This window comes from Schistocerca gregaria, chromosome 3 (genome assembly GCF_023897955.1).
Source record: "Schistocerca gregaria isolate iqSchGreg1 chromosome 3, iqSchGreg1.2, whole genome shotgun sequence".
In the NCBI taxonomy this organism is placed as follows: Eukaryota; Metazoa; Arthropoda; class Insecta; order Orthoptera; family Acrididae; genus Schistocerca; species Schistocerca gregaria.
In genome coordinates, this window is record NC_064922.1 from 876,906,831 (window position 1) to 876,931,458 (window position 24,628).

The 24,628-nt window shown below is 43.7% G+C and overlaps 1 protein-coding gene across 2 annotated transcripts in view; it reads right to left on the reverse strand.

Moving 5' to 3' along the window:
- Window positions 1-24,628, reverse strand: part of LOC126354973 (cytochrome P450 4g15-like) — a 247,833-nt gene that overhangs the window by 136,412 nt on the left and 86,793 nt on the right. For both annotated transcript variants that reach the window (XR_007565424.1, XM_050005059.1), the window contains exon 3: window positions 7,286-7,513. Coding sequence is in view for 1 of the 2 variants with exons in the window: in XM_050005059.1 (XP_049861016.1) it covers window positions 7,286-7,513 (228 nt within the window). In the remaining variant the exon portion in view is untranslated. The remainder of the gene's footprint in view (window positions 1-7,285; window positions 7,514-24,628) is intronic.

Sequence of the window (24,628 nt, forward strand, 5' to 3'; positions counted from 1 at the left end):
ATCTGCCCATCTAATCTTCAGCATTCTTCTGTAGCACCACATTTCGAAAGCGAAAAAAGTGGTCCAGCTAAAACATTCATATTTCTTTACGTACTACACGAATATATAATAAAAATGGGGGATCCTATTTAAAAAACGCAGTTGATATCCGTTTGACGTATGGCAGCGCCATCTAGCGGGCCAACCATAGCGCCATCGGATTTCCCCCTTCAAGCTAGACAAATTTCGTTCTTTTTAGTTTTTCCGTTTAACGCTTATTTCGTGAGATATTTGGCCCGATCACGATCAATGGACCACCCTGTATACGAAGCGGACTCCTTCACAGGATGCACATTTTATACATTCTGTCAAATTCTAACAACCCTTACAGTTAAGTCGTGTACAACAGTTTCAGTTCTATCAACCTTTAAAGCTAAGTCACCTACTTTCATTCTCAGAATGATCAAGGTATAGATCTCTTGTTCCTTAGCGCTAGCATCTAAGTCGATGATCATTCTCAGAAGGGTCTGGGCATATATCTCTAGCTCTTTAACTTTAGTTCCAGAGGCTGAAATTATCCATTAACGTATGGACTCGTTCTCTGTCTATGCACACCTATCCTCTCAGGTTGAGTGCCTGATTTACATGCAAATTTGTTCGTAGTGTGACGTAAACTAATGCCCTCATCACTTTTTCATAACTACATATGAAGAAACTCTTGGAAGTTCCATCTGTATCTACGATCAATCAATTTTATTGATCTGATAAACCCGAACTGTGTGTGATTCCAGCAATCTGAACATATCTTTACAAAATCGTTGAATGACATGTCGGTTCCTACATGCACCAAGTAAGTGTGTTTTAAATTCATATTGTCTTTTTTGACAGCTATAATGATATTTCCATTATCCTTCGCTAACTGTTTCGGGATTCTGGAATGTGTGACTCAAATAAAATACGTTGACGCCCAAATGACGACCAAAACAGAAATATCGTAGAATTTGATCTTGATTTTCCACAGTAACAGCGACAAATATAAAGACATTGTTCGGCTTTACTTTCTCCGGCGATGGATTTGATCGCTCGTATATTATAGGGTAATAATATGCCAGTCTTCTTATGTTCTTCTTCGTCTGGGCTTCCTGTGCAACATCACAGGAGTAATTACAACAAACACTTGACGTTCGACCCGCTCCACCATGATATAAACAACATTAGGATTTGGTGTGCAATGGTTATATATTTACAGGGTATAGATACATACTAAAGCATTGTCTATCATTTAGTTTAACAATGAATGAAGACTTTGACTGTGAAGGGAAGGCGATTCAGATAGCTTGGAACTGCTGCAGTGTTGTAGACAGTGAAAATACTGGTAGCAGTAACATTAATATGGGAGGTATGAACAAAATACAAACATGGTTTGCGGTGATATACATTCCGTTCTCAACAGCCATACGTTTGGATGATTACATAAAAAAATCAACTGTTTCTTTCTTTGTCTTCACTTGTACAGAATTTAGGAAATTGGCTTCTTCTATGCACAGATTTCAGCGTATATTTCAGGCCAATTGCTGGGTGTCCCTTACCTTTCTCTTTTGACACCATACTGATACACACTATACGTACAGAGATAGTTCATAGTGTCTTCATACATGGCAGCCAACGTATCAGCCTTTCCAACACAAGAGATAGCACCAGCTATACGCCAAAACGTTTGCAACGATGAAGTGTTTCAGACAAATGGATTGACCTCCAGACCTCACCAAGAGTGCCACGCTGATGTACAATGATACTATACACTGAAGGGCCAAAGAAACTGGTAAAGACTTGTGTATTCAAATGCAGAGACTTGTAAATAGGCAGAATACGGAGCTGTGGTCAGCAAGACCTATATAAGACAACAAATGTCTGGCGCAGTTGTTAGATCGTTCAGTGCTGCTACAAACTCAGGTTATCATGATTAAAGTGAGTTTGAACGTGGTGATATAGTCGGTACAAGAGCGATAGGATACAGCATCTCCGAGATAGTGATGAAGTGTTTTTCTTTTTCTCGTACGACTATTTCACAGGTGTACCTTGAATATCAGGAATCTGCTAAAACATCAACTCTTCGACACACTGCGGCGCGAAAAAGATCCTGCAAGAATGGGACCAATGATGACTGAAGAGAATCGTTCAATGTCGCAGCCGGCCGGTGTGGCCGAGCGGTTCTAGGCGATTTAAGTAGTAGGGCAACCTTCGTGCAGCCCCACTTTCCATTGTTGCCAAATTTATTCAAGATGGAGGTGATGACATCATCCAAGAGGGTGGCATGTAGACTTGGCAACACCGCATGACGTCATCCAAGATGGCTGATTTAGGTTGGCATATAGGACAATTGTGCTACGTCCACTAACCTAACACTCGAGAAAAAATGGCAGTAAGTCAGAATTTTGGCGGGAAAATAGGCCATTTGTGCTATGTCCACTAACCTACGAATCCAGAATAAAAAATGGCGGGAAGTTTGACTTTTGTTGGGAAAATAGGTCAACTGGGCTATGTCCACTAACCTAAGGCTCCAGAAAAAATAAGCGCGAAATTCAAATTTCAACAGGATAATGCCTTGCAAAACCGTGTTGTTGTTCTTGTGGTATTCAGTCCTGAGACTGGTTTGATGCAGCTCTCCATGCTACTCTATCCTGTGCAAGCTTCATCTCCCAGTACCTACTGCAGCCTACATCCTTCTGAATCTGTTTAGTGTACTGATCTCTTGGTCTCCCTCTACGATTTTTACTCTCCATGCTGCCCTCCAGTACCAAACTGGCGATCCCTTGATGCCTCAGAACATGTCCTACCAATTGATCACTTCTTTTAGTCAAGCTGTGCCACAAACTCCTCTTCTCCCCAATTATATTCAATACCTCGTCATTAGTTATGCGATCTACCCATCTAATCTTCAGCATTCTTCTGCAGCACCACATTTCGAAAACTTCTATTCTCTTCTTGTCCAAACTATTTATCGTCCATGTTTCACTTCCATACATGGCTACACTCCATACGAATACTTTCAGAAAAGACTTCCTGACACTTAAATCAATACTCGATGTTAACAAATTCCTCTTCTTCAGAAACGCTTTCCTTGGCATTGCCAGTCCACATTTTATGTCCCCTCTACTTTGACCAACATCAGTTATTTTGCTCCCCAAATAGCAAAACTCCTTTACTACTTTAAGTGTCTCATTTCCTAATCTAATTCCCTCAGCATCAACTACATTCAATTATCCTCGTTTTGCTTTTGTTGATGTTCATGTTACAACCTCCTTTCAAGACACTGTCCATTCAGTTCAACTACTCTTCCAAGTCCTTTGCTGTCTCTGACAGAATTACGATGTCATCGGCGAACCTCAAAGTTTTTATTTCTTCTCCATGGATTTTAATACCTACTCCGAATTTTTCTTTTGTTTCCTTTACTGCTTGCTCAATATACAGATTGAATAACACCGAGGAGAGACTACAACCCTGTCTCACTCCCTTCCCAACCACTGCTTCCCTTTCATGCCCCTCGACTCTTATAACTGCCATCTGGTTTCTGTACAAATTGTAAATAGCCTTTCGCTTCCTGTATTTTACCCCTACCACCTTTATATTTTGAAAGAGAGTATTCCAGTCAACATTGTCAACAGATTTCTCTAAGTCTACAGATGCTAGAAACGTAGGTTTGCCTTTCCTTAATCTTTCTTCTAAGACTAGTTGTAGGGTCAGTAGTGCCTCACGTGTTCCAACATTTCTACAGAATCCAAACTGATCTTCCCCGATGTCACCTTCTAGCAGTTTTTCTATTTGTCTGTAAGGAATTCGCGTTAGTACTGAACTGATAGTTCGGTAATTTTCACGTCTGTCAACACCTGCTTTCTTTGGGATTGGAATTATTATATTCTGTCTGAGGGAATTTTGACTGTCTTATACATCTTGCTCACCAGATGGTAGTGTTTTGTCAGGACTCGCTCTCCCGAGGCTGTCAGTAGTTCTAATGGAATGTTGTCTACTCCGGAGGCCTTGTTTCGACTTAGGTCTTTCAGTGCTCTGGCAAACTCTTCACGCAGTATCATATCTCCCATTTCATCCTAATTTTCCTCTTCCATTTCCATAATATTGTCCTCAATAACATCGGCCTTGTATAGACCCTCTATATACTCTTTCCACCTTTTGCTTTTCCTTCTTTGGTTAGAACTGGGTTTCCACCTGAGCTTTTGATATTCATACAAGTGGTTCTCTTTTTCCAAAGGTCTCTTTAATTTTCCTGTAAGCAGTAGCTATCTTACCCCTAGTGAGATAAGCCTCTACATCCTTCCATTTGTCCTCTAGCCATTCCTGCTTACCATTTTGCGCTTCATGTCGATCACAATATTTGAGATGTTTGTATTCCTTTTTGCCTGCTTCATTTACTGCATTTTTGTATTTTCTCCTTTCATCAATTAAATTCGATATCTCTACTATTACCCAAGGATTTCTCCTAGTCCTCGTCTTTTTACCTACTTGATCCTTTGCTGCCCTCACTGTTTCATTCCTCAATGCTACCCATTCTTCTTCTAATGTGTTTCGTTCCCCCATTCCTGTTAATTGTTCCCTTATGCTTTCCCTGAATCTCTGTACAACCTCTGGTTCTTTCAGTTTATCCAGCTCCCATCTCCTTAAATTCTCACCTTTTTGCAGTTTCTTCAGTTTTAATCTACTGTTCATAACCAATAGATTGTTGTCAGAGTCCACATCTGCCCCTGGAAAACTGGCCGCGGTGGTCTCGTTGTTCTAGGCGCGCAGTCCAGAACCGTGCGGCTGCTACGGTCGCCGGTTCAATCCTGCCTCGGGCATGGATGTGTGTGATGACCTTAGGTTAGTTAGGTTTAAGTAGTTCTAAGTTCTAGGGGACTGATGACCTAAGCAGTTGAGGCCCATAGTGCTCAGAGCCATTTTGCCCCTGGAAATGTCTTACAATTTAAAATCTGGTTCCTCAATCTCTGTCTTACCGAAACCTTTTAGTGTCTCCAGAGTTTTCCATGTATACAACCTTCTTTCACAAACGTACTTGTCTTTATTATTATTCATTATCATTTATTAACTTTAATTATCATTTATTATCATTCAATATCACTTACTCTCATTTATTATCATTTATAATCATTGGCCTACCTACACGACAAAATTCACCCCAAATAAACATTCCAAAACGGTAATCGCTGCAAAACCATACTTGTCTTTATTATTATTCATTATCATTCATCATTTATTATTATTTATTATCATTATTTATTATCATTTATTATTTATTCCTACCCCCATGAACCATGGACCTTGCCGTTGGTGGGGAGGCTTGCGCGCTTCAGCGATACAGATGGCCGTACCGTAGGTGCAACCACAACGGAGGGGTATCTGTTGATAGGCCAGACAAACGTGTGGTTCCTGAAGAGGGGCAGCAGCCTTTTTAGTAGTTGCAGGGGCAACAGCCTGGATGATTTACTGATCTGGCCTTGCAACACTAACCAAAACGGCCTTGCTGTGCTGGTACTGCCAACAGCTGAAAGCAAGGGGAAACTAAAGCCGTAATTTTTCCCGAGGGCATGTAGCTTTACTGTATGGTTAAATGATGATGGTGTCCTCTTGGGTAAAATATTCCGGAGGTAAAGTAGTCCCCCATTCGGATCTCGGAGCGGGGACTACTCAAGAGGACGTCGTTAGCAGGAGAAGGAAAACTGGCATTCTATGGATCGGAGCGTGGAATGTCAGATCCCTTAATTGGTCAGGTAGGTTAGAAAATTTAAAAAGGGAAATGGATAAGTTGAAGTTAGATATAGTGGGTATTAGTGAAGTTCGGTGGCAGGAGGAACAAGACTTTTGGTCAGGTGAATACAGGGTTATAAATACAAAATCAAATAGGGGTAGGTTTAATAATGAATATAAAAATAGGAGTACGGTAAGCTACTAAAACAGCATAGTGAACGCATTATTGTGGCCAAGATAGACAGAAAGCCCATGCCTACTACAGTAGTACAAATTTATATGCCAACTATCTCTGCAGATGATGAAGAAATTGATGAAATGTATGGTGAGATAAAAGAAATTATTCATGTAGTGAAGGGAGACGAAAAGTTAATAGTCATTGGTAACTGGAATTCGAGAGTAGGAAAAGGGAGAGAAGGAAACATAATGGGTGAATAGGGATTGGGGAAGAGAAATGAAAGAGGAAGCCGTCTGGTAGAATTTTGCACAGAGCATAACTTAATTACAGCTAACACTTGGTTCAAGAATCATAAAAGAAGGTTGTATAAATGGAAGAATCCTGGAGATACTAGAAGGTATCAGATAGATTATATAATGGTAAGACAGAGATTTAGGAACCAGATTTTAAATTGTAAGACATTTCCAGGGGCAGATGTGGACTCTGATCACAATCTATTGGTTATGAAATGTAGATTAAAGCTGAAGAAACTGCAAAAAGGTGGGAAATTAAGGAGATGGGACCTGGATAAACTGAAAGAACCAGAGGTTGTACAGAGTTTCAGGGAGAGCATAAGGGAACAATTGACAGGAAAGGAGGAAATAAATACAGTAGAAGAAGAATGGGTAGCTCTAAGGGATGAAGTAGTGAAGGCAGCAGAGGATCATGTAGCTAAAAAGACGAGGGCTAGTAGTAATCCTTGGGTAACAGAAGAAATATTGAATTTAACTGATGAAAGGAGAAAATATGAAAACACAGTAAATGAAGCAGGCAAAAAGGTATACAAACGTAAACATGGTATGCAATTAACAATGAGGAAATTAAAATGGGTTTATTTGAATGGTTTGTTCGTTATTCCTCTTGATTATGTCTTTACAAACGTACCCACAAAGTTACATTACCCTTCCCTTACCCACTTCTGATGGGGGCCCTCCCAAGCAGCGAAAGTTTACTTACAGCCACCATGTATACAAACATTTAGCCTTGGTTGACAATATGTAAGTTCTATATCGCCTAGCGTCTTAGGTTAGGTACAATGAATTTTATGGCTATTGTCTATTGTTCATTGAATCTGTGTGGTACCATTTATGGAATCTTTTATGCCGAAATTCTGAATTCTTCCTCAGAGTGACAAAACGTTAACTCTGTGTATAACATCCATTAACATCCCAAATCAGCTCCTAGTAATTAGACAAAATGCATTGGTAGCCTAAAATTTAAATTAGGTGACAACAGAAGTATTGTGTAATTGCGAGAATAGTATTATACAAATGAACCGAAGATTGGCAAAAGTGTTACATGCAAATAGGGCATGGAAGTTTCAACACTCACCGAGAAAGTTTTTGCGAAATCAGCCAGCTGAGCAGCCCATTCAGCCTGTTTCCGCAGATCTGGTATCAGCAAATCTATTTTAATGTCAAAAATGGTGGCTGAAATCGAGCGGACTGCGGACATTGTGAGCAAGATGGACAGTTCTGTCTCTGCACCTTTCGATTCATCCAGCTTCGAACATAAGAAGCTCCCACTTTCGTTAAACATGTCCATGAATTTCTCCAGTTCCTGTCATAAAAGAAAAATCATGTACTGAGATTATAAAGCAGAATTGTTTGTTAGTAATTAATAGATAACATCCTTCTACTCTATTGTCTATCAGTGTACAGTCTTAGATATAAAAATTGGCCACCGGTCGGCTGGCGCTGAGCTTAGGCCGGAGTCGTTCACTTAAGGCGGCTAATATAACCGGACACCCCACAGAATTTTAAATCCGGCAATACGTAATCTGGCAACACTGCAGGATGCGGAAGTGTGTGGAGGAAGTACTGCCATTCTCCGCAAAAGTCTACAGAGATTTATCTGCTTGTAGGCTAGTGATAACATGGCGTAGCGTTTATATGAAGTGGCGAGTTCGACACCCCAAGATGCTGTATTTTTTTAATCGTACTTCAAATGTCTGCTAAACATCTGTATAATGAAAGCTCACAAATAATTCGCTTCTCCATCTAACACACCAGTAATAGCAAAAAGATCTGGAAACAATTCCGCCAAACAGCCGTAGCCAAAGGGGGATACGCCCCCCCCCCCCAAATCACCTACATTAAATTACATGCCTTCTAGTTGCCATGTAGTGAAATTGAAAGATATTTTGATTTTAAATCATAAGATGAAAAAGGGATACGCACTATCATAGTCATAAAAGGCCAACGACAGGTTTAAGCTATCTATACGCCCGTAGTACTATTGGCTATCGTCCATTCCCATTCTACCTAATTATTGGCCCTGCTTGAGCTCAGTAGTTGTTTTGTTACTCAATCCAGTTCTTACTTGCAGTTGAATTTAATGTATGTACTATTGTGAGCAAGATGTATGAGACAGGCGAAATACCCTCAGACTTTAAGAAGAATACAGTAATTCCAATCCCAAACAGAGCAGGTGTTGACAGGTGTGGAAAAAGTGGTAGAAGCCTACCTTGGGGAAGATCAGTTTCGATTCCGTAGAGATGCTGGAACATGCGAGGCAATACTGACCCTGCGACTTACCTTAGAGAATAGGTTAAGGAAAGGCAAATCTACGTTTCTAGCATTTGTATACTTAGAATAATCTTCTGACAATGCTGACTGGAGTACTCTGTTTCAAATTCTGAAGGTGGCAGGGGTAAAATACAGGCAGCGAAAGGCTATTTGCAATTTGTACTGAAACCAGATGGCAGTTATAAGAGTCTAGGAGCGTGAAAGGGAAGCAGTGGTTCAGAATGGAGTGAGACAGGATTGTAGCCTAACCCCTAAGTTATAAAACATGTATATTGCGCAAGCAGTAAAGGAAACAAAAGAAAAGTTCGGAGTAGGCATTAAAATACTACGAATAACGTCAAATAAAAATCAGTGCATACAAAAATTTCTAAATTTGTCTGTTTAGCTCAAAAATTGCGTTGATCAACAAAAACATCGCCCAAACGGAGATAGTTGCACTTCTTCAAAAAAATGTGCTCAATAGTGGCTCAAATGATGAAACATTGCCCAATCTGGTCCCTTGGCGGTACATAGTTACGAAACCCAATTCCAATATGGAACTGTGGGGAGGGGCTTTGGACAGCACAAGGGGTATGGGATGACAGCACATTCTATAGTTCGTTTCTCAAAGATATTTTCAACGGAATACTTTAATTCTTCTGAGAAAACTGCAGTAGGCATCCCTCCCTCCCTCTTTCGTCCATCATTTATTTACGCTCTTGTAACACTGTAGTAACTGAAACCAGGAATTCCAAGAACAACTCAGTCTTAAAATATGCATGCATTCATGCACTGACAAATAACTAACCATGCACAATTAAAGGAAAATCATGCAATGTCAAAAATCAATCTTTTTTTGTGATGCATTTTAGTTTATTTTAAAACAATGTACAGCAACCAGTTTTCTCAAATTCTCCACTTACTTCGTATAGCTCTGCGTATTTGACTGTCAATCTTGGGACCTCAAAATTCGGGAGGAAGGGTAGTTTGAATCCATACACCAGCAACCTTGGAAATGGTTTTCTGTGGTTCCCCATTTTCAGTTTAGGCAAATGCCATGGCTGGTTTCACACTATAGGGTACAGCCAATTCCTTTGGAATATCTTTCTTCCCTGACAGATTCCAGTTCCCTTAGAGAAGAAGCCCCTCTACTTAATAAAAGAAGAGCAGCATCGAAGGCGATCCCAACTTATTTTTGGAGACTTCTGGCACTAAAAGCCATATGATAAATAAATAATAATCTAAATTCTCCTCTTTTAGGCTCGTGCATTTGTCCACTGGAACATTCTTGAATGCAGAAAATGATCTTTCTTACATTACGGGAAGTGAGAGATGCATTCATTAATGAGGAAACTCGGGAAAGTGTAAGGTTGAACAATTCAGGATCTTTTGCATTTTCGCCACCAAAATTTGTTCTAGCTTCTCTGTCGAACACTGCCACAAAAGCGCCACTGGTAAAATCATAGCTTCCCAAAAATTTGCGCTTGTCCGACCCTGATCTCTTCCTCAGCTCAGATCAAGACTGAAAGGAGAAAAGTGAAAAACGACTTTGAACGATGAAGAGAGGTCGAAGCGTGACTGCTTGTCAGTGGCTTGCCAAAATACGGCACACCTTAAGTAGCGAGGTTATGTCTCAACTTGGTCAAAACACCGAGGTCACTGTTGAATAAAATGGTTTATCATTCTCTACTGAAATTTTAAGACTAAATGAAATCATGAGTTTTTCGAAGGTCCTCTTTCTCAAATGGGACTTGCCCTAAACCTTTGACAAGACCTTGACTACGTTCTTGAAACAGCTCGCGGCTGCGTCAAGATCAGAACAGTTCACGCTCGGGAGTTTCCTTGCCCAACAACGGCCACCGACCACCGTTGATACGCCAGCCGCCGACCAACCAACCGAACGCAGAGCTGGGCAAGTGGGCCGCGCAGCCGTGAAGACGTCACCGACGACGCCCTGGCCGGCTTCCGAGCCGTCTTTGAGGCCGAGAGGAGCACGCAGCCGTCCATCGCCAGCTCCAGCAGATGCGTGATGAAATGCGAGCGCTGAAGAAGACTTCTGTTCCCGCCACCGCCTCCCATGTGAGGTGGACGGTGTGTGTGTGTGGGGGGGGGGGGGGGGGGGAGACACCGCCACGCAGTTGGACCCAGTCCCGCCCCCCGTTATCGTGCCGGAGGCCCCGTCTCCAATGACGGACATGGATTCGTCTCCTCCCCCTCCCGACAGAGACAATAACCAGCAGACTCCAGTCGATGGGAAGCCCATGGCGACAGGAGTCCCATTGCCGTGTCTGAGCCCACTCTGCATGAATACTTGCTGCTCCGCGACGAGCGCAGCCTTCAACATGTCGTGCAGAGGGTTGCTACATTTCTCCGTGATAGGTTTTACCCCCACATGGATAATCCATATCCCTTCAACCCTATCGACCGGACTAAATCCATTCCTCCGCACGAGCCATACGATCCCGTCAGCTATCACCGGATCCTGCACTCATTAGTGCCGAGGAAGGACCTCAGTCACATCAATCACCACCCTATCTTCACGTCCTCTGACAGGCAACACATATTTGTGGTCTCCCAGGAAAAATATGGGGTGATATGAAAATGTTAAACATCGGACAATAAAGAAGTAAGGAGATACCTGTTCTCAGTAGCACACAAGTAAATAATTTATCTCAGAAGCATATTATTCATTTGCTCCTCCCATCTCATAGCAGTTGTTTTAGTATGAAGTGAGAAAATAATTATTTTAGGATTCAGAAGCTTGATATAACACAAGTTTCTTATCGTAGTTACAATGAGAAGGGTTGCAAAAACGAGGGAGTTTTCCTTTCTTTCGTCCGATAGGCTATTTCCTTTCATGCATTATTACTGCTCGAAGATATTTATTTAAGGACTTGTAGTGCACATTGTGTGTCTTTTAGCAGATTGAGCCATGCGTTATTTTACTGACTGCGGTATGGGGAACATGCAGCAAGCCAGAGTACCCCTTACAAAAGTGTAAATCTTTGCACATTTCTGAATTCAGCACTGACTGCCACATGCCGCTGCTCCTTCCTAAATTCGCACGAGAGGGAACACAACTACTGGAACAATTGAGACATTTTCATTCTGCAGCGGAGTCTGCGCTGATATGAAACTTCCTGGCAGATTAAAACTGTGAGCCGGACCGAGACTCGAACTCGGGACCTTTGCCTAGTTCTGCTAGGTTCGCAGGAGTGAAGCTGTGAGGACGGAGCATAACTCGTGCTTGGGTAGCTCAATTGGTAGAGCACTTGCCCGCGAAAGGCAAAGGACCCGAGTTCGAGCCTCGGTCCGGCACACAGTTTTAATCTGCCAGGAAGTTTCATATCAGCGCACACTCCGCTACAGAGTGAAAATCTCATTCTGGAAACATCCCCCAGGCTGTGGCTAAGCCATGTCTCCGCAATATCCTTTCTTTCAGGAGTGCTAGTTCTGCAGGAGAGCTTCTGTAATGTTTGGAAGGTAGGAGACGAGGTACAGGCACAAGTGAAGCTGTGAGGACGCGGCGTGAGTCGTGCTTGGGTAGCTCAGTTGGTAGAGCACGTGCCCGCGAAAGGCAAAGGTCCCGAGTTCGAGTCTCGGTCCGGCACACAGTTTTAATCTACCAGGAAGTTTCAATTGAGACATGATTCCACACGTCGTCAGGATATGAAGTCAAATTAACGTCCTGCTCAGAGTCACATGTAACCCAGAATGGGGCTTTGCTTAAGGTAATAGGGTGCTGAAGCTACACTCCTGGAAATTGAAATAAGAACACCGTGAATTCATTGTCCCAGGAAGGGGAAACTTTATTGACACATTCCTGGGGTCAGATACATCACATGATCACACTGACAGAACCACAGGCACATAGACACAGGCAACAGAGCATGCACAATGTCGGCACTAGTACAGTGTATATCCACCTTTCGCAGCAATGCAGGCTGCTATTCTCCCATGGAGACGATCATAGACCAGTCGAACGGCTTGCCATGCCATTTCCACCTGGCGCCTCAGTTGGACCAGCGTTCGTGCTAGACGTGCAGACCGCGTGAGACGACGCTTCATCCAGTCCCAAACATGCTCAATGGGGGACAGATCCGGAGATCTTGCTGGCCAGGGTAGTTGACTTACACCTTCTTGAGCACGTTGGGTGGCACGGGATACATGCGGACGTGCATTGTCCTGTTGGAACAGCAAGTTCCCTTGCCGGTCTAGGAATGGTAGAACGATGGGTTCGATGACGGTTTGGATGTACCGTGCACTATTCAGTGTCCCCTCGACGATCACCAGAGGTGTACGGCCAGTGTAGGAGATCGCTGCCCACACCATGATGCCGGGTGTTGGCCCTGTGTGCCTCGGTCGTATGCAGTCCTGATTGTGGTGCTCACCTGCACGGCGCCAGACACGCATACGACCATCTTTGGCACCAAGGCAGGAGCGACTCTCATCGCTGAAGACGACACGTCTCCATTCGTCCCTCCATTCACGCCTGTCGCAACACCACTGGAGGCGGGCTGCACGATGTTGGGGCGTGAGCGGAAGACGGCCTAACGGTGTGCGGGACCGTAGCCCAGTTTCATGGAGACGGTTGCGAATGGTCCTCGCCGATACCCCAGGAGCAACAGTGTCCCTAATTTGCTGGGAAGTGGCGGTGCGGTCCCCTACGGCACTGCGTAGGATCCTACGGTCTTGGCGTGCATCCGTGCGTCGCTGCGGTCCGGTCCCAGGTCGACGGGCACGTGCACCTTCCGCCGACCACTGGCGACAACATCGATGTACTGTGGAGACCTCACGCCCCATGTGTTGAGCAATTCGGCGGTACGTCCACCCGGCCTCCCGCATGCCCACTATACGCCCTCGCTCAAAGTCCGTCAACTGCACATACGGTTCACGTCCACGCTGTCGCGGCATGCTACCAGTGTTAAACATTGCGATGGAGCTCCGAATGCCACGGCAAACAGGCTGACACTGACGGCGGCAGTGCACAAATGCTGTGCAGCTAGCGCCATTCGACGGCCAACACCGCGGTTCCTGGTGTGTCCGCTGTGCCGTGCGTGTGATCATTGCTTCTACAGCCCCCTCGCAGTGTCCGGAGCAAGTATGGTGGGTCTGACACACCGGTGTCAATGTGTTCTTTTTTCCATTTCCAGGAGTGTAGTAATGAAGAATGAATAGAAATACTGTCTATGGCTGTTCAGATGTTTTGATTTCCGAAAGGAGCCGTTAGTACCCTACTGTCAGGAATTAATTAAGATCAAACTGCAAGAATTCGTGAAAATAAGTAGAGGCACTGCCTTTCCCTCCTCTTTGTTAACTTCTTATCGTTATTTTGGATCTCAGACTTAGTTATACAGCAAGCCGAAACCTTCATTCCTAAGGCACTTTACGCTATTCTTGACATAGCGTCAGTAGCAGTTATATTGTAACCGCTCCGAGAAGATGATAATACCAACTGTATTATGACAATGGTATATGGGTGCTCAGTGAATGTGGTGGTGTTATGCTGTTCGCATGGTCTGAACGGCGTTGGTACTGACGCACTTATTCTAGCGCTGGCTACCTAAGTAAAGATGGCGGCGGGAGGGAGGGGGGGGGGGGTTGTGGGTAGACACTTCTTATGGGCAACATCGCTGATTAAGTTCTACTTACTTTATGCTTCTCTGAGAGCAAGTGTGAGCTACACATGGATCTGCAAGTAGGAACACCGTCTTACGTTTCCCTGGAGAACAATCAGAGAGTGGAACTAAAACCTCATGACGTTTAAAAGGAAACACCAGTCAATCTGCTCAATCTAGTACACGAAGCACTTGTCTCATTAACACCAAGCACGCACAGATTTCATTCTTGTAGCAATTACATTAATTCTACAGATAATTTCTTATCAAATACTACCGTCTGCTATGTAACTGAAATGATGGTCAGTACTCGTTTTTTGTATGTTACAGTTCGTTAAGTAATAAGCTAGCTCCAAGCCTGCTTCCACTGTACTGAAAGATACTGGCCGTTTGTTATCTGACTACGCAGGCGCTACACTCTGATTCACACGTATCTAACATGAAGTACGTGCATCACAAGAGAATTGCTAAGGAATGGATGCTCTTAAACTGGTATCTACATCTACATCTACATCCATACTCCGCAAGCCACCTGACGGTGTGTGGCGGAGGGTACCCTGAGTACCTCTATCGGTTCTCCCTTCTATTCCAGTCTAGTATTGTACGTGGAAAGAAGGATTGTCGGTATGCTTCTGTGTGGGCTCTAATCTCTGATTTTATCCTCATGGTCTCTTCGCAAGATATACGTAGGAGGGAGCAATATACTGCTGGACTCTTCGGTGAAGGTATGCTCTCAAAACTTTAACAAAAGCCCGTACCGAGCTACTGAGCGTCTCTCCTGCAGAGTCTTCCACTGGAGTTTATCTATCATCTCCGTAACGCTTTCGCAATTACTAAATGATCCTGTAACGAAGAGCGCTGCTCTCCGTTGGATCTTCTCTATCTCTTCTATCAACCCTACCTGGTGCGGATCCCACACTGCTGAGCAGTATTCAAGCATTGGGCGAACAAGCGTACTATAACCTACTTCCTTTGTTGTCGGATTGCATTTCCTTAGGATTCTTCCAATGAATCTCAGTCTGGCATCTGCTTTACCGACGATCAACTTTATATGATCATTCCATTTTAAATCACTCCTAATGAGTACTCCCAGATAATTTATGGAATTAACTGCTTCCAGTTGCTGACCTGCTATTTTGTAGCTAAATGATAAGGGACCTATCTTTCTATGTATTCGCATCACATTACACTTGTCTACATTGAGATTCAATTGCCATTCCGTGCATCATGCGTCAATTCGCTGCAGATCCTCCTGCATTTCAGTACAATTTTCCATTGTTGCAACCTCTCGATACACCACAGCATCATCTGCAAAAAGCCTCAGTGAACTTCCGATGTCATCCACCAGGTCATTTATGTATATTGTGAATAGCAACGGTCCTATGACACTCCCCTGCGGCACACCTGAAATCACTCTTACTTCGGAAGACTTCTCTCCATTGAGAATGACATGGTGCGTTCTGTTATCTAGGAACTCCTCAATCCAATCACACAATTGATCTGATAGTCTGTATGCTCTTACTTTGTTCATTAAACGACTGTGGGGAACTGTGTCAAACACCTTGCGGAAGTCAAGAAACACGGCATTTGCCTGTGAACCCGTGTCTATGGCACTCTGAGTCTCGTGGACGAACAGCGCGATCTGGGTTTCACACGACCGTCTTTTTCGAAACCCATGCTGATTCCTACAGAGTAGATTTCTAGTCTCCAGAAAAGACATACTCGAACATAATACGTGTTCCAAAATTCTACAACTTATCGACGTTAGAGATATAGGTCTATAGTTCTGCACATCTGTTCGACGTCCCTTCTTGGAAACGGGGATGACCTGTGCCCTTTTCCAATCCTTTGGAACGCTTCGCTCTTCTACAGACCTACGGTACACCGCTGCAAGAAGGGGAGCAAGTTCCTTCGCGTACTCTGTGTAAAATCGAACTGGTATTCCATCAGGACCAGCGGCCTTTCCTCTTTTGAGCGATTTTAATTGTTTCTCTATCCCTCTGTCGTCTAATTCGATATCTACCATTTTGTCAACTGTGCGACAATCTAGAGAAGGAAGCACAGTGCAGTCTTCCTCTGTGAAACAGCTTTGGAAGAAGACATTTAGTAATTCGGCCTTTAGTCTGTCATCCTCTGTTTCAGTACCATTTTGGTCACAGAGTGTCTGGACATTTTGTTTTGATCCACCTACCGCACTGACATAGGACCAAAATTTCTTAGGATTTTCTGCCAAGTCAGTACATAGAACTTTACTTTCGAATTCATTGAAAGCCTCTCGCATAGCCCTCCTCACACTGCATTTCGCTTCGCGTAATTTTTGTTTGTCTGCAAGGCTTTGGCTATGTTTATGTTTGCTCTGAAGTTCCCTTTGCTTCCGCAGCAGTTTTCTAACTCGGTTGTTGTACCACGGTGGCTCTTTCCCATCTCTTACGATCTTGCTTGGCACATACTCATCTAACGCATATTGTACCATGGTTTTGAACTTTGTCCACTGATCCTCAACACTATCTGCACTTGAGACAAAACTTTTGTGTTGAGCCGTCAGGTACTCTGTAATCTGCTTTTTGTCACTTTTGCTAAACAGAAAAATCTTCCTACCTTTTTTAATATTTCTATTTACGGCAGAAATCATCGATGCAGTAACCGCTTTATGATCGCTGATTCCCTGTTCTGCATTAACTGATTCAAATACTTCGGGTCTGTTTGTCACCAGAAGGTCTAATATGTTATCGCCACGAATCGGTTTTCTGTTTAACTGCTCAAGGTAGTTTTCAGATAAAGCACTTAAAAATATTTCACTGGATTCTTTGTCCCTGCCACCCGTTATGAACGTTTGAGTCTCCCAGTCTATATCCGACAAATTAAAATCTCCACCCTGAACTATAACATGGTGGGGAAATCTACTCGAAATATTTTCCAAATTATTCTTCAGGTGCTGAGTCACAACAGCTGCTGAGCCCGGGGGCCTATAGAGACATCCAATTACCATGTCTGAGCCTGCTTTAACCGTGACCTTCACCCAAATCATTTCACAATTCGAATCTCCGTCAGTTTCCTTCGATACTATTGCACTTCTTATCGCTATAAACACGCCTCCCCCTTCACTGTGCAGCCTATCTCTGCGGTATACATTCAAATCCGAGTTTAGGATTTCATTACTGTTTACGTCTGGTTTCAGCCAACTTTCTGTTCCTAGTACTATATGGGCGTTGTGACCGTTTATTAATGAGAGCAGTTCTGGGACCTTTCTATAGACGCTCCTGCAGTTTACTATTAGCACATTAATATTGTTATTCCTTATTGCATTTTGCCTACTCCTGCCTTGCCGCGTCTCAGGAGGCGTCTTGTCGGGCCTAGGGAGGGAATTCTCTAACCTAAAAAAACCCCATGTGCACTCCACACATACTCCGCTACCCTCGTAGCCGCTTCCGGCGTGTAGTGCACGCCTGACCTATTCAGGGGGACCCTACATTTCTCCACTCGATAGCGGAGGTCGAGAAATTTGCACCCCAGCTCTCCGCAGAATCGTCTGAGCCTCTGGTTTAAGCCTTCCACTCGGCTCCAAACCAGAGGACCGCGATCGGTTCTGGGAACGATACTACAAATAGTTAGCTCTGATTCCACCCCGCGAGCGAGGCTTTCCGCCTTCACCAACTCCGCCAACCGCCTGTACGAACTGAGGATGACCTCTGAACCCAGACGGCAGGAGTCATTGGTGCCGACATGAGCAACAATTTGCAGTCGGGTGCACCCAGTGCTCTCTATCGCCGCCGGTAGGGCCTCCTCCACATCTCGGATGAGACCCCCGGCAAGCAGACAGAGTGAACACTGGCCTTCTTCCCCGACCTTTCCGCTATTTCCCTAAGGGGCTCCATCACCCGCCTAACGTTGGAGCTCCCAATAACTAATAAACCCCTCCCCCCGTGTGCCTGCTCGGACCTTGCTGAAGGAGCGGCCACATGTCCACTCACAGGCAGAGCGGGCGATGCCACACGGCCAGCCTCCAGATTGACCCTCCGTCTCGTGCGCCGATGAACCTGCCACTCCCCTTGGGGAGAGGGTGGCTCAACCGCGCCCGGTACCCGCGAAGATGTCTCGACAGCAGGTACAGTGGGTGAAGCATGTAACACCTGGGGTGTACCTTGCGACGCACCAGACTCCCCACTGCCGCTACACTCCGAGGCAGCAGCCTGAAGACGGCTGACCGCGGCCATCTACACGCTCAGCTGTTCGCGAAGAGTGGCCAGCTCCTCCTGCGTCCGTACACAGCAGCCACACATCCTATCCATCCTAAGAAATCAATTTACTATAGAGTGTTAATCAACTTTTAACTAGACTGCTAATTCACTAAAGGCGGTTGATTATTGACTAAACTGTGATTGCTAACCACTTCTTGTAGAAAACAAGGAAAATAGCACTACCTGTCTCTGGACTGTATTGAAAACAAACACTAGCACTACTGGCACTATGGCTGACTAAAGGGACTCTCTCTGACTGTATTCAAAACAAACACGAGATCTATGGAACACTTAATAGCACTCGACTATTAAAGCTTCCTAAAAGCAAAAACATGCAGAAGAAGAAGTGAGAAGTAAGAAAAATACAGTTAATACTTAAATTAAGGTAGCTCGCTGCACAGCAGACGTGAAGCAGACGGCGGTTACGCAATAACAAGACAAATGTTCGCAAATCACTAGTATTGTCTCAAAAAAATTTATATACAAGATTCCATTCAGAAAATATTTGGCAACTGAATGATCCAGGACTGGAGCTGGATTAATCTACAAAGATCGCTAGATTTTTACGTGGAACTTTTATAGATTATTCTGATTAATTTGTGCGTAATAAAGGACAGTGATTTAGAAAACTGCGTTTTCGAATGCAAGCAATTTATTTGACGAGTAAATTACAATGTCTCTTGTCATTTACGTTGTGGGAAACATGATTCTTTCTAACCTTGCCTCTGCTACAGCAATGAGACCATGTTGAAATTTTTGATGACCCTCTAATTGTGACTGCTTTAATTGTCAGCTGCTGTTTCATCCCACATTTTCCGTCCTTGCTTGTCGTTTTCTGCACAGTCGCCTTTCTGGATTGGAACTTTGTTATTCGTAAGTTACGGAGTCTCCTTGTGAACATTTTCGTTCTGTAATCAATTCTGTGTGGTTGTCCCTTCATTCCTCTCTTTTGGGTCTATTGGCAATGATACTTAAAAAGTATTATCTGCGTCTGGAATTATAAAAAAGACGAAATGTTGGCTATTCATTATGTTGACAAGAAAGGCACAGGAGATAGTCCAGAAACTTGAATCACATCTAGCTATCAGTTTTTTAGTTTTTAGTGCTAAAAAAAGACAAATGATTGTGACTGTTTATAATGAACGACGTTTGATTTGGAGTCAGTGAATACAAATATTATTAGTAAGTTCGCTCTAGTCTCTAAACCTAGGTACAAAAATGCGAATAAAATTCAGTGACACATTCTTTTGGTATTCTAATCCTTGGCAGTCCCGTCTTTGAGACAGAATCTGTTGTCACTTCGCAGCCAATTCAAGGACACGTCGGTCGGTATTCTTCCTGCTAGTAGTATAACTGAATCTTGCCAACAACGCTGGATACATTCGACAATGTCTCAAGGAAAATGTAAGTCCAACGCTGGAGATCTTTCGCTACACTATAAGTGACGAGCTACTTTCTGAATGGCTCAGAAGTATCCTCCTAAATTCACTTGACCTATTCGTATCATTTTCATTCAATAACCTGAGTAATTTGCAGATCAGGTATGAAATAAGTTTATCAATTTAAGGCTTTGCGACAAGGAAAAGCTTTTCAAATAATATCGTGTTTTACGTAGTCTCAACTGAAGCAATAATGGGAAGACTGACATTTTAGCTTTCGCTACCTCAGAGATAGTAAGAAGGTGACCTGCATGGCATCTTTAGGTTGTCGATGTTGTGTTTTGCACCTATAAATGGCACAAAAAGTACAAAATCAAATTAAATTAAAACTGAGAAAATGAAAAAAAATCTCCATTTCGTATCTTGGACTACATCCCCATGAAAATAAATGTAACACGGTCACCGACGGTGCAAAGGCTGCTTTGGTCCATATTACCAATCTAGTTAAAGACCATATCTTTATCAGTTTTGTGACAGAGTTACAGACAGGCAGGTCTAAAATCAGCAAAGAAATCTTATTTATTTCATTTTTGAACTGCTGCAGTTCTAAACTACTTGAGAGGAACACAGGGCAGCAAAGAAACATAGATCGTTCCGAAGTCCAGTGTGAATAATATCTTGCTAGTTTATTACAACAGATTTTCGGTACATAGTTTTCGCAGTAAGTATAACTTCATTTGTATTAGTACAGTGCATAATCTAATAAGGTTGTCCATTGTTTCACATCAGACAGAAATTATTCATCAACAGACTATTCTCTCACATTTTCTACAACAGTCTGACAATGCTCAGGTAGGTTAACCACTCCATAACTGCAGAATTCTACAGGAACTGAGTTAAAAAAGATGTTCAAACGTGCGTGGATTTAAGGGACAAAACTGCTGAGGTCATGGGTTCCTAGACTTACACACTACTTAAGCTAACTTAAACTAACTTATGCTAAGAACAACACACACACCCATGCCCGAGGGAGGACTCGAACATTCGGTGGGAGCGGCTGCGCAGTCCGTGACATGGCGCCTCTAACCACGCGGCCACTCCGAGCGGCTACAGACGCCATTAAGCCAGATTTGAAGTACATTTTCGACTAGAAAGGAATTTTCATGATTGTTTTTCGATAAGCAGCGAGAATGGTAAACGTTTGAGGATATAAGATCTGAAGATTAATTGCGTGATGGGTGTCTTTCAAAACAAACTCCTGCATAGTTTTGTTTATGAAATAGGCAGTGCGCATTATCTTATAGTAGCAACACGTGATGCAGTTTTGTAAGCTGTTTTTATTACACTGCGAGTAATAGGTGTGTTAGTTATTGGCAGCAAGAAATGTCAGCTGCGAGAGGCACATCCGTGGAGTAGCGTTCGTAGTGCATAACACCCTTTTTGAGGCACCGGAGGAAATATATTATGTTCACGCTGTCCTTTGCTCGCGTACATGTTGTGTTAGGGCTCAGCCATTAATTTCTTCTTCCGAAGTTAACGTAAGGGCACCATGTACCGCGTCATCAGTAACAACACTAAATAGGTATTTCCTATGAGGGAACTGGTGACGTTCAAGCAAAAATGGAGCAATAGCCATCCGTTTGGGGTTTGTTGCTTTGAATTAGAGCATCCCGTAGTCCTGCTCCAGACTTCTGAAACTTCGCTGATTGAATGCAAATGTCGCGCGACGTTTAAATGGTCGTAGTTCGCCACAAAATGCTTCAAATGCCTCTAAGCACTATGGGACTTCACATCTGATGCCGTCAGTCCCCGAGACTTAGAACTACTTAAACCTAACTAACCTAAGGACATCACACACATCCACGACCGAGGCAGGATTCGAACCTGCAACCGTAGCAGCAGCACGTTTCCGGACTGAAGCACCTAGAACCGCTCGACCACAGCGGCCGGCAGTTCATCACATATAACCGTTATCCAGACTTCCTAAATGTGGAAAAACGTCCAATGCCAGAACGATCTCTTTTACAAGAAGAAAGCATTTTTCTACGTGTTTTCCCGAAAGCACTCACCCCACACACAATATAGAGGTACTGAGCAGGCTCTGTTGCCATTAGCCCTGTTTGAAATCCTTAGCAAGTATTATGTCTCAAATGTTAGACATTTCCCACTTGCGACTCTATTTTACAGTTCTTGAACGACGACATATGTTCCAAGACGCAAACTCCATATGCTTTAAAAAGACTAAGGCAGTCGAGGGTTTCCAGCTTGCGACTTCACATGTACACTGCGTGACGTTACCAGTAGACCACAAGAAGATACACAAGAAGATTCCCCTGCGGAGAATAACAACACTTCCTCCACAAACTTCTGCATCCTGCAGTGTTGCCAGATCGTGCATGTGTACGGATTTAAAATCCTGAGATGTGGCCGGTTATATTGGCCGCCTTAAGCTAATGTCTCCGACTTAGTCTCTGTGGTGTCCAGCTGACGGCTGGGATTTATGTCTAAGACTGTTCATAATTAGTTATTTACACGATATTTACATTAAAATTAATTACACGTGGAGTAGTTGGCAACACTGAGTTTTATATCTATCACACGCACATGAAAGCTGTTACGTGTTCCAATGCAGATCATAACAAGAAAGGAGTTGTATAAATAACGCAATTAATGCTTTGAGTCCAAGTATATTTTCGTAGAAAGGCTTGTTATATACACTGTCCTCCAACAGACAGTCGACACTTCCTGCAACATAACTGGAAATTGTATGAATGTAAAGTTTCCTGCCGCATACTATTGATGAAAACTGTCTGGTTTCCAGACAGATGGCAGTGTTTAATTACAGCGGCATGTCATAATATTTGAACTAGCAGTGCGTCCCCCTCCATATATCTGTGGGCAGCTGGATACTGTCCGGTCGCTGGGTGGGGAGTGGGTGAGGTTGTAGTGCTGCAGGGTTGCGCAAGCTCCGCAAGCAGTCCTCGACTGTGTCTTGGCTCTCTGGATGCGTCTTGCGTGCTGGATGTACTGGGCAGGTTCTCGTTGTATTGCCGCTAGTGCAGAACTACAAGCCTAAGCTGGGGACAGCCACCTGGCTCGAAACCCCAGAGCACTTGATTAAAAGTATACGCCTGAAAACTATACATGTACTCACACGTGTCCTCTGCATCAAGCACATGCTCTGAAGCTTCAGATGCAGGCAGAACTCTCCAGGAGAGCGGAACTCTCGGAGCATCAGCTTTCTTTCAACAGTGGCGGTGTGAGAATATCCTACCACAGTTTGTGAAACTACGATTCCCAGCGAAATCGAAGATGCCCGAGTGTGTTGTGCAACGAGAAACCATGGTAATAGTGAGGGTACACATTCTCTTTACATGGAAAGAGGTGAACAAGAACGCTTGAACCCTGCTCTCACGCCATCTTAGTACGGCACGAGCACTACCAGCTCGGCAGTCCGGTGTGGCCGAGCGGTTCTAGGCGCTACAGTCTGGAGCCGCGCGACCGCTACTGTCGCAGATTCGAATCCTGCCTCGGGCATGGATGTGTCTGATGTCCTTAGGTTAGTTAGGTTTAAGTAGTTCTAGGTTCTAGGGGATTGATGACCTCAGCAGTTAAGTTCCATAGTGCTCAGAGCCATTTGAACTACCAGTTCACTCTTGGGAGTGGGCGGTCTGTAGCTCTCACGCCGATAGCGAGGTTCAGAAATTACGGGACAAATCTGACAGATCGTCGGCAACTCAGACGATCAGCGAGGAGGCTAATAGCAATAGAGAAATTGTTGATTCGACAGGGAAATTACTGGACTCAGCTACAACCTTCTTTCCACGAACAATACGAGACTGGAATAGAAGGGAGAACCGATAGAGGTACCCTCCGCCACACACCGTCAGGTGACCTGCGGAGTATGGATACAGATGTAGATGTAGATGTAGAACCTTGCAGCCTTCGGAAAAGGGCTGAACTTTGCACCCATCACGAGGAACATACCGAAACGAAGCAGTAGTGGCATGGAAGAAACAGTTCGAAGTTTGACAAACGAACAAGCAGAGGAAGTCAGATGGGAAACCTGCACGTTCATCGACAAGTTCCGACCCTCTCCGTCTAGTGGAAGACAATGCTGACAAAGGGAATTCAACGGCGGTGATGTAAACCGACGGCTAGCAGCTACAGGACCCAGCAGAAAGATATAATCCGTACGATGGCCAACAAAACGGTAGCTCTGCTTAAGAGCACAGATCTACCAGAGGAAGTGAAGAAACATCCGTATTTCAGATCGTTAACGATATCATCTTGGCTGTGTGGACTTCACAAAATCTCCAATGAAGGCCAATACACAAGATCATTAACTCATACAATGATGAACTGACCAAATATCTGGCGACGTTTTGATGAATTTAGATGTGGGAATAACATGGTTTATTGAGGTATCGTAGACATGTGTACTTTAATCTGTAAGACAGATCAGCAATAGTACCCAGATATCTTTTGCAGGATGGCAAGTGTGTCAAATTACACTGAATCACATGCCAAACGCATTGGATGTCAGCAATAAAAATGTTGTTGGATTAAGCAAAACTCTCAATCAATGACCAGGTCTTGCTAGTGCGTGCCTTAACAAGCATCATAGAACAGTTTAGGTGTGGAGGATAACTAGTAGTCAGGCTCCGTTGTATCCTACCTCAAATATAGTAAAGAAATCAAGCTTTGCATGTATTCAGGTGCTGTTTTACGTAATTTTTGGACGAATACTTGTGAACACACTGAAAAACGAATTTCAGAGCGTTTAGATGCATTTGGGCTTTCTGTAAAGTACTTTGAAATGCTGCACGTTTAACACATTAGGTTTTTTCTTCCTTTTGGGTAAATACTTTTGAGTATGGAAAAAAGAAGATCCAGAACATTTAGATACATTTGAGCATTCTCTAAAGTACTT